Source organism: Denticeps clupeoides, chromosome 9 (assembly GCF_900700375.1).
Source record: "Denticeps clupeoides chromosome 9, fDenClu1.1, whole genome shotgun sequence".
Classification (NCBI taxonomy): Eukaryota; Metazoa; Chordata; class Actinopteri; order Clupeiformes; family Denticipitidae; genus Denticeps; species Denticeps clupeoides.
Window position 1 is genome coordinate 11,212,767 of NC_041715.1, and position 16,077 is coordinate 11,228,843.

Consider the following 16,077-nt stretch of genomic DNA (forward strand, 5'->3'; position numbering starts at 1 on the left):
CAAAATTGAATATATAAATAGATATAAATATTTTTTTCCTTCAAAGCCTGCTTTGGATAAGGTAAAAGTCAAATTTAATTTGCTCTTTAACTTTAAATGTCTGCTACCCTCATGAAAAGTAAATGTACAGATTAGCAAATTTGTTGTGCTCATCACTGAGCAGGTTGTGTTATGTTTCATGGGGCATGTTAACACTTGAGAGCTGACTGGATCTCTTTTTCCTTAAATTTCACTGTACAATAAACACTGGTCTTTACATTTACTCAGTTCAGGCCTCAGGGTGCATAGAGATGTTGTCCTTTGCTGACATAAAAATTATCCTTAACAATTAAATTTAACCTAATTTAACCCTTGAAAATGTCATCAATGCGGCCATGTGTCATATATCCCAGCCCTGGCAGGTCTTGGCCACTAGGGGGTGCCACTGGATGCAAAGACAAGTGTTTGCGTTTACCTGTGTGGACTCCATTATGTTGATTACTCCCACTTTTTCACTATTACCCATGATTCCCTTGATAATGAGTTCTGTCTTGTTTGCCCTTATCTCTTGTCTTGTCCTATGCATGTATAACCTACACATGGTGCACACAGTGAAATTTGTCCTCTGCATTTAACCCATCACCCTGAGTGAGCAGTTGGCAGCCATGACAGGCGCCCGGGGAGCAGTGTGTGGGGACGGTGCTTTGCTCAGTGGCACCTCAGTGGCACCTTGGCGGATCGGGATTCGAACCAGCAACCTTCTGATTACAGGGCTGCTTCCTTAACCACTAGGCCACCACTGTGTGCACTGTGTGCTGTGCTGCTGTGTATCACATGTGACAATCACTTCACTTTGAAACTAGTAGGAGTTTGAACTCTTGACCCAACTCATGATGAGCATGGAAGCACACAGTTTCTACTGGATAGCCATTTTAAAACATGGGTTTATGTTCACCTGTGTTGCCAACATTAATAATTTATCATCTTATTAATCATAACATTACCTTTGTCTTTGGTTTCGTCTTGTTAAAAATAATTAAAAATAAAAATGTAACATTGTCTGTTTAGTCTACATTACATCTAGACAACATTGTTAATACTTTGTTCAGCCATCAATTTTCTCAAACCCAGTGGTAGAAAAAATGTCGAAGACCAGGTTTGACAGCTCTCATTGTTGATTTTATCCCATTATCCCCAGTGATGTGGGTTTCTTCAGTGATTTCTGGTGTCCTCAATGGAGGTCTTAAGTGAACTGTATTTGTTACCACCCTGCTTTGGACTGGTGCACTAAGCAAAGTTGATTTTGAATGAACAGCAAACCTGTTCATTTTAATAAACAGCTAGGGCTGACAAAGTCTTTGCCTCTCTTTGTCCCACATCTACACTCTACGCTACAGTACTTTTAATTAAGACTCACTGATTCCTGCATAAGACAGAAGCCAAAATACTTTTTCTCTTTTAGTGCTATAATTCATAGTTAAAGATATGGGCCCTTAGCTCACAGCATTCATTGCTGTCCTTCCATTGTCCATGCTGATGGTAGCAGTGAAGCATAGCATCATGAGAAGAGCTTAAACAGCCAGGTGCCCATTAGCAAACCACACTGGTGGAAAATGGTGCAGTCATTGTGAAACAGCCATTATCCATTTGGACGTGATCTATATTTATGGAAGCCTGAGAGTGTGAGAAACAGGCTTCTAGGAGAAGCTGTATGGATTAATCTGTTACTGGTCCTATTGTTGTTTTTCTGCCCTCATATATCAGACACAATCATTAAAAATTTGTCTCATGAGAGTTCAAATGTGATTTGATGATTTCAGCTAAATCTTTCAAAACACTATAAAAATCCTGCCTTCTGAACTAAGAATACCCCTCAAACACATTAAATTCCTTCCTTTGTTTTTTTTTGCAGGTGACAAGTAAAAGAAACTATGATATTTAAACTAAAAAACGTGAATGAAACAACATGCTGCATTACAAATGTCTTTTCCCAGCTCACTCTGAGTGTATGGTGAGTTGAGTTGACTGCTTGCACAATCAACACAACGTTTACATTTTTTCCAATGTTACAGCCTTATTCCAAAATAGATTTAATGCATTTTCTCCTAATGATGCTACACCCAACACCCCATAATGACAACCTGAAAAAGTTTACTTGAGGTTTTTGTACTTGTACATAAGTATTCACAACCTTTGCCATGAAGCTCAAAATTGAGCTCAGGTGCATCCTGTTTCCTCTGCTATGATGAAACAAAGATTGAACACTTTGGTGTGAATGCCAGATATATATATATATATATATATATAAAAAACTCAACTCACCATACACTCAGAGTGAGCTGGGAAAAGACATTTGTATATATATATATATATATATATATATATATATATATATATATATATATATATAGAGAGAGAGAGAGAGTATATAATATAGAGTATAATAAATGTAAGTCTGTAATGTCCTTCAATGGCCCAGACTTTAATCTGATTGAACTTCTCTGGAGAGATCTTAAAATGGCTGTGCACCAATGCATCCAATCCAACCTGATGGATCTTGAGAGGTTCTGCAAATGGGGAATGGGTGACACTGGCCAAGTATAGGCCAGTACTAAGCTTGTAGAGTGATGTTCAAAAAGTGATGCACTGTGAATAATTTCCAGATGCCCTGTTCTCTATTCCTCATGAAAACAAATGACATCTTCCCCGCACATATGCCCATGGGGCAGTGGTAGCCTAGCGGTTAAGGAAGCGGCCCCATAATCAGAAGGTTGTCGGTTCGAATCCCGATCCGCCAAGGTGCCACTGAGGTGCCACTGAGCAAAGTACCGTCCCCACACACTGCTCCCCGGACTGTTCACTCAGGGTGATGGGTTAAATGCAGAGGACAAATTTCACTGTGTGCACTGTGTGCTGTGCTGCTGTGTATCACATGTGACAATCACTTCACTAAAAAAAAAAGAATAAAAAAATCTAGACATCAATTTAATCTATGCAATCTACATGCAAATGTGACATTGGTATGTATAACTAATGTATGTGGATGTCAATACTGTGGTCAAAGCAAACGGTGATGATGAAGACAATTTCTTTGTTAAGATCTGATTGTGAGTTTACTTAATGGTAAATTATACATTTAACAGTTTCCTGCTATCATCTTTCACAAAGCAGTAGTCTTTTGATCAACGTTTTACCATCTTGAGCATCTGGACAACACACAGATTTACAGCCTGAAATTGCTGGTTTACAATAGATGGGTGTGTAGAGCCTCCTCTGGCTTATTTCGTTTATTTTACCAGCCTGAAAAAGAAGGCCTTATTTATGAGCAATGTGATCAGGTGTAATGGCCGCGGTAAAACCATAGACCCGTTTCATTTGCTGAAATTTACAGCAGGAACAATTGACAGATTGGCCTGATTCAGCTAAATCAGGAATCAAGCTAATCTACAATGCTGCTATACTGTACTCTGCCAAATTTCAGTCATTTGTGTAAGGCTTGAAAGTCTTCCCATTTTCATTTTCAGTAAGCACATTTCTGGTGCTAATCTGTAGTCCTGTCATACAAAAACCATCAAAATGCTTTTTGATTGTGGCTTTTCATTTGGGGCAACGGTGGCCTAGCGGTTAAGGAAGCCGGTTTGATTTGCCAAGGTGCCACAGAGGTGCGACTGAGCAAAGTACCGTCCCCACACATTGCTCCCTGGGTGCCTGTCATGGCTGCCCACTGCTCACTAATGGTGAAGGGTAAAAGCAGAGGACACATTTTGTTGTCTCACCATGTGCTGTGCTGCATGTGTTTGACAATGACAATCACTTCACTTTCACTAAATTGAAAACATTCAGTCACACGTGCACAAGAGAATAATGGGCTATATTTAGATATTTGCTCCATGGAAAACTGAAATAAAATGTAGCTGCTTCTTTTCAATAAACAGCAAAATAGCATAATACTCAGTAATTCCAATTGCTATTGTGAAGGGCTATTTATTTCTTCTGTGTCCACTGTTCCATCACTGCATTTCAGAGGCCAATCTGCAAATCTCCATGCAGTGAGAATCATTGAATAAATGTATTTGTCAGGAAAAAAGCTATTTTGTCCACAGACTAATTAAACCTCAGAAACATCAATAACACAGCATGTCTAACATTGTGAGTTTGGGCCTTATTTTGATTAAGCAATGCACTCCATCATACCAGAGCAACACATTTTTTTGGGATGTTCATGCAGATGTGCAATGCACAAATAACAGGGCTGAACATAGTGCCATTCGCTTATAAAAGAAAGTTAAAAATTGAATGATATCAAAACAAAAACAGAATAGACTGTTCTACTTATTTTCTCTAATAGGAGTACAAATTCATACTCTGTAATCAGAATAAACAGACAATAAAAATACTATTTTAATTATAATATAATAATAACAACAGCAGCAGCAGTTTGGCTTACTTACCTTACTAGTTAAATTACTAAATTACCCCCCAATAAGAGTGATATGAGTAAGAGAAGACAAACCAAAAAATTACTCAATTCACTTTATTGGAAAAAAACAAACTCCATAAGAGGCTACTATATGAAATTGCTGTTTGAATTTATTCGAAAGAGTCTGATATCTGTTTTTATAAATTCAAATCAGTTTTTTTGGTTAAATTATACTTTACATCTTCGATTTAGATGAATCTAGTATTCCTTTCTGCTGTGTCATGGTAATGCAGCATTACTTGTATTATTTTATTTACTATCTGCACTACTTTCACTGAAATGGAATCCAGTGGATTAGTTGCAGGAAAAAACAATACACTGTGTATATTTTGGTACAAAACCGGTTTTCGCTGCATTTAATTCATGACCTTACAGCCAGCTGAAGCATCCTGGTGAGAGAACCTCTTGATGCTGAAGATCAACACAATTGCTTATTTAATGTGATTTGTAAGGGACAATTCACTGAGATTTTATTTAGGTCTAGACTCAGAAGCTGTCAAAGAAGGTCCATGACCTGCCGAGAAACTTTTAATCTGGTTGTACACTCTTTCATGGTCAATTTTAAATAGGACCACCTTCCTTTCATCAGTGCATCATATTAATACAGACAAGTAAATTAATGAACACAAGCAATGCACTAACAGTATAAGGTTGGGTGTGTAATTGAAGACCAGTGTGAATAGCTGAGAGTGTCCGAGCTGCCTGCCTCTGGTGAGTGTGATCTGGCTTGCAATGTCGTGATGCTGGTCTGAAATCAGAGGGATGGGTAAGTGAAGCAGGCAGAGTTGGTACCAAGAACTCAGTCAGCACCAAGACGTGATGTCAAGAGGAGTCAAAAGCTGGCAAGGTTGAAGCTGGGAAAGTCAGTCAGAATCAAGGTGAAAGGCAGAGAAGAGTCAATGTCGGGCCTAGGCGAAAATCGCGAAGACAATCAGCACAAAATTGTAAAGCAGGGAGAGAAGTCAATCAATCTGTGTCATAACCTGAAGTCTAGAGATTTGGGATAATCTAGTGCATGATGTTGGACAAAAAAGAAATTCATGTCAGTAACTGTAACAGTGTCAGAGTTCCAGACGATACCCAGAGATATAACCAACTATAGTTGATTTTGACAGCATGCCTTTATTTTAGTTTAAGTCTTGTCTTTTGCGTCATTTTAGTCTAGTCAAGTTTCAGTCAACTAAAAGTCTGAGCATTTTAGTCATATTTTAGTTTTAGTAAAAAAAAAAACTGAAGCTATTTTAGTCAATGAGAAGAGTGAGTGCTCTCTTAACCATTTCCACTCCCTGTAAGTTCCAAAATTACATCTAGATCATAAAATGAAAGCTTTTTCCAAGCTAGAAAGTGTCTGTGCATTGATTAGTGTGTGACATGCATCACATCGTGTAGTGTATTACACAACACAAATGTGAAATTCCAGATGGATCTTCGCACTATGTAAAAACTTTTTTTTTTTTTTGCTTTATAAAATTATCGAGTTCATATGTGCACATTACAATGGTTGCATTGTTCGTGGAGTGCATGCAATGCCCAGCTGATGGAAGGCTATCTTTGGTTTTGTCATTGAGATACACGGTGCACACAACAAAATGTGTCCTCTACATTTAACCAATCACCATTTTAGTTGAAATTAAAAGTAATTAAAAACAGGCTGAAATTGAGGTTATTGTCACAAAGGGGTTAAGACACATCTAAGACACAAGTACAGTCAACATTTGTAACTACAAATTTGCAAGAATGGCTGTGGTTTTCATGAGTATTAAGTGCTAAGCATTTCCAGAAATTACTCATTTGCAACAACTTTATTTTAAAAAATGTATTCCCCTCTCATGAGCTCATTTACATGACTCTCCCATGTCCCACCTTTTGGCTTCTTGCACAAAGAAATTATGAAAATGCCTAGCAACATGATTCAAAATAGGTTTGTGTGAAGAGAATCATGCATTGCAGTGCAGATAGTGACAGGGTTAAAATGTCTATGTGATCACATCTATGGGACTTATGTTCCAAGTACTTTCTAAGACCTTGTCAGGATTGCCTGCAGCTGGGCTCCACACCGGAACCCAATCCTGACGCCCCATAAATGCCGGAAGTTTCCGCCCGTTCGGGGTCGCTGGCATTTTCGTGAACTCGCTGCACGAACTTGACCTAGTTTTGTTTTATGTGTTTTGAGTTCTGGCAATCGCCACACGCCTACGGGTTTGTTTATGTTCTTTATTTAAGTTTAAATCGTTTTCGGCCACCGCGCCAGTCTTTATTTGTATTTCTTTGTTTGTTATAATAAAACCCCCTTCCCAGCATGTCAAACCTCTGCGCTTCCTTCCCTCGTAAGTCCGTAGTCGTGACAGAATGCCAGCGACCCACCCAAAAGCGCAGAGGTGGAAAGCGGAGGAGAAGAAACGCCGCGAAGGACGCAGCGCGGCGCGGCGAACGCGGACGGCAGGGGAGAGACGCGCCGCCCGTTCTTGTGGAGCGTTTTCTCCCCGAGAAGCCGTGGTACGCGGCGCCGCGTGATGACGTCACCCCCGGGAAACTCCGCGAAACCCGGAAGCGACAACGTCGGCGGGTGAGGAGGCGGAGCGAGGACGTTGGCGTCGGCAGCAGCGAGGAAGTGACGTGGGCAGCGAGCGCAGAAGATGCGACCCCCACGATCTTCGGCATGCCGAGCCAAGAACTCTGCGCTCTGCTGGCAAGGCTCCCCGTGGACTGGGACGACACGGATGACGACGAGAGCACGGGAGACGAGAGTTGGGCTCCGCCCATCGCGCCAGTCTGCGATCGTCGCAAGGTCCGTGGGGACCCACGTCACTTCCAGGGGGGTGAGAAGCGGCAACAACGGCGGCGTTCCTCCAGCGAGGAGGTGGGCAGCCTCCAGCCCGAATGGCCAGAGTACTGCCCATGGGAGCTTATCGCGCCATGGGTCCAGGATGTCCGCAGGGTGGACGACCCTCGGAGTCACCGGTGGGAGGACACGGATGACGAAAGCGATGATGACGTGGATTTTCGGTGGGCGGTCGGTGCCGGGATGGCTCCGCCCAGCGTGCGCGTCCGAGATCATCGCGGCGTCCGTGATGACCCATGTGACTTCCGGGGGTACGAGGTTGACACGGACGACGACCAGGATCGTCACGAGGTCCGTGGAGACCCACGTCCCTCCCAGCAGTGTGAGGAAAGCTGGTGGAAGAGGGCGACGGGATGTCGCCAGCCAGCAACTGCGCTGCCGGAACTGCCTCGCAGGGAATCCTCCATTCCTGCTCCAGTCGCCGACCCGCCTTCCCTCTGCCCGGACGTTCCCCAGCGAAAAGGCAGCGCAGCACCAGCGTCCACACCTGCTGGAGAGGACGTCCACCCCCCTCCACACCACACACCTACCACCATCTCCAGCAACGTGCCCAGCCCCATGTGGGACAGCCCAATTGTCCCGGGACCCTTCAGTGGGGCAGCAGACACTGATAAGACCACCACCATCCTCTCGTGTCTGCTTGGGTCAGCATGGGGCTGGAGCGCAGCCCTCTGGCAACAGGGAGAGACAGACAGCAGTTTTCGGGACTTCCAGCAGAGACTGAGGGCGGAGTTTGATCGGCCAGAGCCTGAGCCAGGGATCGAACTCTGCCCCTCCACCAGGTCCAGCGCCAGTCAGGATCCGGGGCAAGAAGACCAAGCACTGGCGGGCGACGAGAAGGTCGCACCTCCCGAGATCCTGGCTGTGCCCCCTGAGGAGGTCCTGGAGAGCCCAGAGAGGGAGCCAGACGACCCTCTCTTCTGTCTGTCTCTGTCTGTGTGTGTCTGTGTGACATATGTGTCCGTATGTCGCCCCCACTTCCCCTCTTTGTGTCCACCAGATGGCGACCCAGCCGCGGAGCCGAACCCCAGGGAGGAGGTTCCTGACCCGAATGTGCTGGTCCAAGGCGAGGTGGACAAGCCCCAAGGTACCCCTAAGTCCAGCCGGGGGGGGTGCTCCCCCAAAGAATTTTTTGGGGGGGTGCAGTTCGGGTTGGGGACTCCTCCTGAGGGGAGGGGAGGTGGGGAAGCGATGGAGCTGGGTCCTCCGGTAGCCAGTGAGGAGGGCGGGCCAGGCATGGGCCTGCGTCTGCCTCCAGAGGGGTGGAGCGCCATAGAGCCCCCGGGTAGGCATGAGGACCCAGCTGGGACAGGCAGGAAGAGGGCCTGCTTGTCCCAACGGACGCAGAAGGGGCTAGCCGGATGGTCTGGCAATGCCCCCCCCTTGGCACCAGGGCCGTGCAGCGAGAGGGGCTGCATAGTCCCAGAAGGCACCAGCCTGGGGTGCCTGGAACAGTCGCCGGAGGCTCTGGGACAATCTCCCTGTGCGGTGCAGGGGGTGACACAAGACGTGTCAGAGGGGACATGTGGAGACAGGGCCCACACGTACCCAGATGGATCGGCCCTGATTATTGTGTGCAGGTACAGGAGTCCGGGGCCGCCATGCGGGACCACGCCGGGGAGCCAGGCCGAGGGTCCGGGGCCGCCATGCGGGACCACGCCGGGGAGCCAGGCCGAGGGTCCGAGCCGCCATGCGGACCACGCCGGGAGCCAGGCCGGGGGTCCGGGGCCGCCATGCGGGACCACGCCGGGGAGCCAGGCCGAGGGTCCGGGGCCGCCAAGCGGGACCACGCCGGGGAGCCAGGCCGAGGGTCCGGGGCCCGCCAAGCGGGACCACGCCGGGGAGCCAGGCCGAGGGTCCGCGGCCCGCCAAGCGGGACCACGCCGGGGAGCCAGGCCGAGGGTCCGTGGCCGCCAAGCGGGACCACGCCGGGGGAGCCAGGCCGAGGGTCCGGGCCGCCAAGCGGGACCACGCCGGGGAGCCAGGCCGAGGGTCCGGGGCCGCCACGCCTGACCCACGCCGGGGAGCCAGGCCGAGGGTCCGGGGCCGCCACGCCTGACCACGCCGGGGAGCCAGCCCGAGGGACCGGGGCCGCCACGCCTGACCACGCCGGGGAGCCAGCCCGAGGGACCGGGGCCGCCACGCCTGACCACGCCGGGGAGCCAGCCCGAGGGACCGGGGCCGCACGCCTGACCGCCGGGGAGCCAGCCCGAGGGACCGGGGCCGCCACGCCTGACCACGCCGGGGAGCCAGCCCGAGGGACCGGGGCCGCCACGCCTGACCACGCCGGGGAGCCAGCCCGAGGGACCGGGTCCTCCAAGGGGAGGATACAGCAGGGCAGGAGCCCTGTGGTTGCCGCCGTCCGCCCCGCCGCCTCCACTGATGGTACTGTTGGGGCTCCGAGGACGTAGCCCTTGGAGGGGGGGCTCTGTCAGGATTGCCTGCAGCTGGGCTCCACACCGGAACCCAATCCTGACGCCCCATAAATGCCGGAAGTTTCCGCCCGTTCGGGGTCGCTGGCATTTTCGTGAACTCGCTGCACGAACTTGACCTAGTTTTGTTTTATGTGTTTTGAGTTCTGGCAATCGCCACACGCCTACGGGTTTGTTTATGTTCTTTATTTAAGTTTAAATCGTTTTCGGCCACCGCGCCAGTCTTTATTTGTATTTCTTTGTTTGTTATAATAAAACCCCCTTCCCAGCATGTCAAACCTCTGCGCTTCCTTCCCTCGTAAGTCCGTAGTCGTGACAGACCTGGTGGATGGTAAAGGCTAGTGTTGTTTTTGTCAATGAAATTTATTATAAAATATCTTCGTCATCATGAGATGAGACAAGATGAAAATGATGGTCATTTGACTATAACTTTAATGAAATAAATTTAATATTTGTGACCAACAAAAACAAGACTAAATGTGGTTTACAGAATAAAAACTATACTAAAAAGATTTACGAAAATGAATAGAGACATTATTTCCTTTCGTTGAATTGTATTATTATATCGTGGTTTCTGTTTCCTCACAGAAGCAATCGCAGCATTATTTGATTTCAGAATACTAGTCATTGTTTAGCAAAAAAAGAGCAATCTTTGGATGCACTTTCTTTACAATAAAGTGGAAAAGAAATGCAAAAAAAGCAAGCTCAGACTTTTAGTTGAAATTTGACTAGATTAAAATGAGTCTGAATGTGACTGAGACTAATAAAGAATACAATGACAGCTAGATGCAAAGACTAGAATTGCTAGTTATCGGCTTGCTAGTTATTTGTCTGGAAGATGAGGAACTAACTACCCACCAGGAACCTTTGGTTGCTTGTTGTGTAATTCCTTTGGACACCTAAAATATGAATATTAATCATGTTTTAAGAACAGTCTAAAATTGGAGGAGCCAATAGTAATGGCCAAATTATTAGCTAATTTAACTAAATAAGCTATTAACTTGCTGGTACTAAAACTCGAACAGTTTGTTCTATGGTGATTCAGATTGCAGTATTATACACCCCATTTTAGTGTCATTTCTAATTTCCCTGACGTCCCTGCTTGGCTTTAACTGTCTAGATGTATTTCCAGTGTGTCTAGTTTGGTGCAGTTGATCGTTTACAAAGCAATGCTTTAAAAGTGGCATCTGGAAAATATGTGAGTTCTTTTGCAGTGTGTATGTGTAAAATTCACAAAAAGCTGAAAAACGTAAAAAACTTTAAACCCCCCCAAAAAAGATTTTATTATAAGTGAAATGGGCTACAGTTAATGCAACATCTACATGGGGCACAAAGCTTGTTTTCTTTCTCTGCTTGGTTCCAGTTAATGAATGCTCCAGCGTGGCACTCCGTTGGGTGCTCCTGCCCCTGCTATTTTAACGTCACATTGCAGAAAAAAAACGGTGGCTGGAGCAACAGGAGCAGCATGACGCCTGACGGACGCGTCCACCTCGTGGAACTGCCCCTGCTTCAGAGGGCCCTGCTGAGTGAACAGTCGCTATTCTCTCATTTTAGAGTGAGAAGGAAACAACAAAAAGGAAACCATGTGAACGGCAGTGGGGTTGACAGTTCACAATGTCTCACGGTTCGATTCGCTTGTTGACCAGGAAGAAAAGGGGCAGCAGTTCAGTTCTGGTCGCTAATATGTCAGAATTATCAGAGGCAACGATGAAAGTGAGATTCAACAGAATTGTAGACAGAGTCAGTCAGTGGCATCAGAGACAGAGATCAGCGGAGACCAGTCAACAGCAGAGGAAACCCCCCGAGAGAGCTGCAAGCGTCCCTGGCTGCAGATCCGGTTGTGGAGGGAGGGGTTTGGATAAGTATTGCGTGGGGTGGGGTGGGCGAGCAGTCGACAAGGTTGGTGGCCTGCGGTTGTGGCAGTGGCATCAACACAGACATGAATGTACGGCGAGGGACAGAGCGGTGACTCCGGTGACGACTGCCGCCAGGACGTGGTGCGGAGCGCCGTCCCCACTTCCGGCAGGGAGGGGCTCACAACACGAATCTGTAATGAGGTGGGGGAGGAAGATTAGGAGAAGGAGGGGAGCAGGTGGTGAGTGGCGGTGGTTGGTTGGTTTATCGGAATTCCAGTCAGCGGGGCGTGGGCAGGTTAAACGGTGATGGTCAGGCGCGGTTAAGCGAAAAGAGGGAGTTGTTTTTATGGATCACGAAGCGGAATGTTAAATTGACATATCGAGGAAAGACAGCGCCGTGTTCAGAGAATACGTGGGAGGCGATGGTCAGGCCGTAGTTTTTTTTTTCATCACGAATATTTGTTGTGATGGGATGGAGCGGAGAAATGCAATTTGGGTACAGTGCAGTGCATGAAAAGAAAAACAAATTGAAAAGAGACAGAGGGAGACGTCGCCATCAGTGACATTGTTTTTTTTTTTTTGGTTTATGAAGGGAATGAAAAAAGGGGGTTTAGTGGCAGTTGAGTACAAACAGAAAAGGCCCAGCAATTTAAGATGTGGCCCCAAATGCAATACATTATGCATTAGGGGCCAAGTGAAAAGAAGAGAGAGAAAAAAAACAAGATTGTTTGGAAAGAAATTGTGAAGATGCATCATAACAGAATTATAAATTCATATTTGGGGAGGGCGAGGGATTGGATGGAGGGTGGGATGGATTGATGGATGAAGGGGCGGGGTGGGGGGGAACAACAATGGGAAAGGAGGTGGGGAGAGAACAGACAAAATGGCACCTGATTAATAGTGTGACTCAAACCCGCATGAACGCAGATGACATACACAGATGCATGCTGACACACGTACACACTCGCAGCTTATCCTACATCTATATACACATCTCTTTCTCACAACCGTTTAGCACAAAGGACAGATGGAAGTATCCCAGGATGCACCTGTTCCCTGCCAAATTTACATTTGACGTGTTAATGCCCAGTTAATGATTCTGAATGTCAGGATGTATAGCAACATTAACACATTAAGACCCGTGATTTGTCTAGAAACCTGAACATGCTATTTTGTGTTGTTGCAATTTAATCAAATATTTTGTTATCTTGCATAATTCCAGCCTTTAGCTGGTATTACTGAAGAACAAGTTGAATGAAATGACGATGAGTAGACAGCAGCAGCTGATCATTGTTGCCGTTCGCCATTATTATATGGTTTTGCCATTAAGCACAGTCACTATGCAGATATTATCAAAAGCAATGATGATTCCTCTTATGTTTGTTGTGCATTTCTTAGTTCTGCAAAGTTACAGCTAAAGCTAAGTAAACTGGTGATTTAATAACGATTCATTTCAGCCTGTTATTGTAATTAATGGGCTTTTTTAATTCATTGGAAGACACTTCTATGCCATCATACTGGCTTTGTGAGTCTCTTAAATCAGCACTCATCCCCCCTGAGCTTCAGTAGGGGGCATTGTGAGTAAACAGGAAGCAACAGGAGACTCGGACCATCTGTACAGTGCACACCTGTGTGTGCAGCAGAATGAGGCTGTTGAATTTAGCTGGAGTTCACCGCACCGATTAGTGCAGTGTATAAAAGTCTTTAAAAAAAAATCCTCATCATCCTGCTCGAACAAGCACATGAATGAATGTTTTCAGGGAAAAGTGACTGCCTCTCAGCACGTGTTGATCTTCCATAGTCGTCCCTGCCAACTGCTGATTTGAGCTATAACTGTCAGAGGAAGACTTTTAACTTCTTTACGGGATTTCAGACACTTATGCTTCACATGACTCTCATGACTTAACTATGCTGTTTTTGGACTATTGATCCCTGGCCACCACATGAACACGGTTTTCATTTAGTTTTGTTGAGGCCAACATTAGAATGTAGTAGCCTAGTGGTAACACACTTGCCTATGAACCAGATGACCGCAAAGTCACAGGTTCAAACGACACTTCCTACCATTGTGTCCCTGAGCAAGACACTTAAACCTGAGTTGCTTCAGGGGGACTGTAACTGCATTGTTCTGTATAAGGGCTTCTGCTTTATGTCAGAAATATTAAAACACAAATATAAAAATTCTGTTTTGGCATGAATGGTACTATTTTATTATTGTTTTTTTTCCCTTTTAATAAAATCAGATAAATAAAAATGACTTATGTGATTATTATTCATGATATTTACTGCAATATTGCTATGTCAGCACTGCAAAGGAATATTCAGGTATTCTGTGTATTTGTCTCACAAAGAAAATGTAGATATTCTGCTCCCAACTAGGCTTAATGTTACAATATTAAACCTTAAAAAAACTTAAACAAAAAGGTTTTCATTAATTGCTTCACAGCCCTCCAACATCTGACAGGTAAAAAAAAAACGATAAAAAGACATAAATGATTCTTACAGGGTAAATATTTTACATAGATTATAATAGAAACCAAAAAGATCAATTCTGTGGTTTTATACCTGGACTCAGACGATCCACTTTGCCTTCTGGCAAACATTGGCAGACATTTGAAGTCCCACAATAAAAGCATGATAAGCTTGTCAATACTTACACAATTTCTTTCATTCAGAAAACTGCCTGTAGTTGCCAGCGGGTCTATGTGGTCCATGACCAGTAACCCATTTACACACTCTGGTTTGGCTGTTATGTCTAATTTACAGGTCAGCAGCGAACTGATCTCATATTCATTTGGCTAATGGCTAAAAAAGCAAGACAGGTTAAAAAGATTCAGCTAGGAGAACATCTAGCAACTAATTAGATTAATTAACATAACTAACTATAAACGGGATGTCTCAGAAAGGCAGATGCCCAGAGGCTCTCAATCACTGAAAGGGTGAAAGTGTGCATAAAAAGATTGTGTAATACTTTAAAAACAATGTTGCTGAATGTCAAATTGCATCATCTCATCATCTACAGTTCATAACATCATCAAAATATCTATCTGTCTGTCTGTCTGTCTGTCTGTCTGTCTGTCTGTCTGTCTGTCTGTCTGTCTGTCTGTCTATCTATCTATCTATCTATCTATCTATCTATCTATCTATCTATCTATCTAGCAAACAAGCCTCACGCAACTACCAAAACCCTGAATCTTTCAGCATACACAGTACTAGACCCTCCTGGCCTGCATACACACAACCTAGTTTTGCTTTCTATCTTTTTAATACCACCCTAACCTTTTTAACAGTCTGGTGCCACGACAAAAACATGTTAAAAATGTAGTTGTGTATCGGCGCACATATTCTTTTTCAAAAATGTTTTGATTTACGAGTGTGTTTCTCGCAGCTCATTAATGTTGTTTAAGTTTCATGGGAACGCTTCAAGGAGCTCCAAGGTCTTGGATGAAAAATAAGCTGAACAGACAGACTCGCCATTGTGTCATCGGCAAAGTAGATTAGGCAGGGAGGTAATTTGGTTGTAATTTCTAAACTGAAACAAAAGATGAAAAGTTTGACTTTTTAAAATTGTTGTTCCGCTCAACAGAAGCATGAGGAGCATCGTTCTCTCTCTCCAGAGCTCTGTTTGCTGCCTCACTGAGATAATGAGAGAGGACAGGCAATCGGCTGACCTCATTTAAACACTCATGCCAACTTTTCGTTTTTAATTTTGAAACATGGCAGGAGGAGCGAGCGCTTCTGCAGATCGTGCTGTTTGTAATGAATAACCGCTCTCCATCCATCGCTGTCTGGGGGCTCTGGTCTTTTGATCAGGAAAAAATACTGGTCCTCTATGGACCGAGGAAGCTGTCAAATAAGACGTGTGTGCACATGTGCATAGTAGCGCAAAAAATGTCAAAATATTTCATATTTAGATCTTATTTTTTAGATCATATCTTATTCAGACAACTAAAATACGAACTCTGTATTTTATATACGATTTGACTTACATGAGTTTACACAAGTATATGCACATTTCCTTGAGCACAAACTTATTTGACAGCTTGTTTACCCCATAGTCCTCTGGCTGAACTTTCACAAAGTTCACAAATTCCACAATCGCTGACAAACTGCTGGGAATTGCTGGATGTGTTACAGATGAGCTGAATAATCAAACTTGACAAAAAATAAATCCAACATCTCCTCTACAAACAGGAGTGCAGAACTACAGCAGTGAGGTCGGAACCGTGTGTGGATTAGTGTGAGGACACCTATGTTCATACTAAAGCGGATCTGTAAGAAAGTAGACAAGCTGACACCACATGAAATGAGGCCATGTGCATTATATACATGTGTGTGTTTGTTAAGTGTGCACACATATTGGTGATGTGTGTGTCAGTCTGTGCGAGACAAAGTGGCCAACAAACATACTTTTCACTTAATGGAGAACAAACATTCAAAAAATTGAGCTTTTGTGTTAATAGCATATGTTTAAGTGTGTGTGTGTGA

The 16,077-nt window shown here is 44.9% G+C and overlaps 1 protein-coding gene across 4 annotated transcripts in view; it reads right to left on the minus strand.

Moving 5' to 3' along the window:
* Nucleotides 1-16,077, minus strand: part of LOC114796558 (neural cell adhesion molecule 2) — a 182,771-nt gene that overhangs the window by 6,185 nt on the left and 160,509 nt on the right. The window contains exon 16 of one of the 4 annotated variants that reach the window (XM_028990814.1): nt 10,996-11,780. The exons of the other annotated variants lie outside the window; for them this stretch is intronic. Within the exon in view, the coding sequence (XP_028846647.1) occupies nt 11,662-11,780 (119 nt within the window). The 3' untranslated portion in view covers nt 10,996-11,661. Of the gene's footprint in view, nt 1-10,995; nt 11,781-16,077 lie in introns of those variants that run through there. 4 annotated transcript variants of the gene reach the window in all.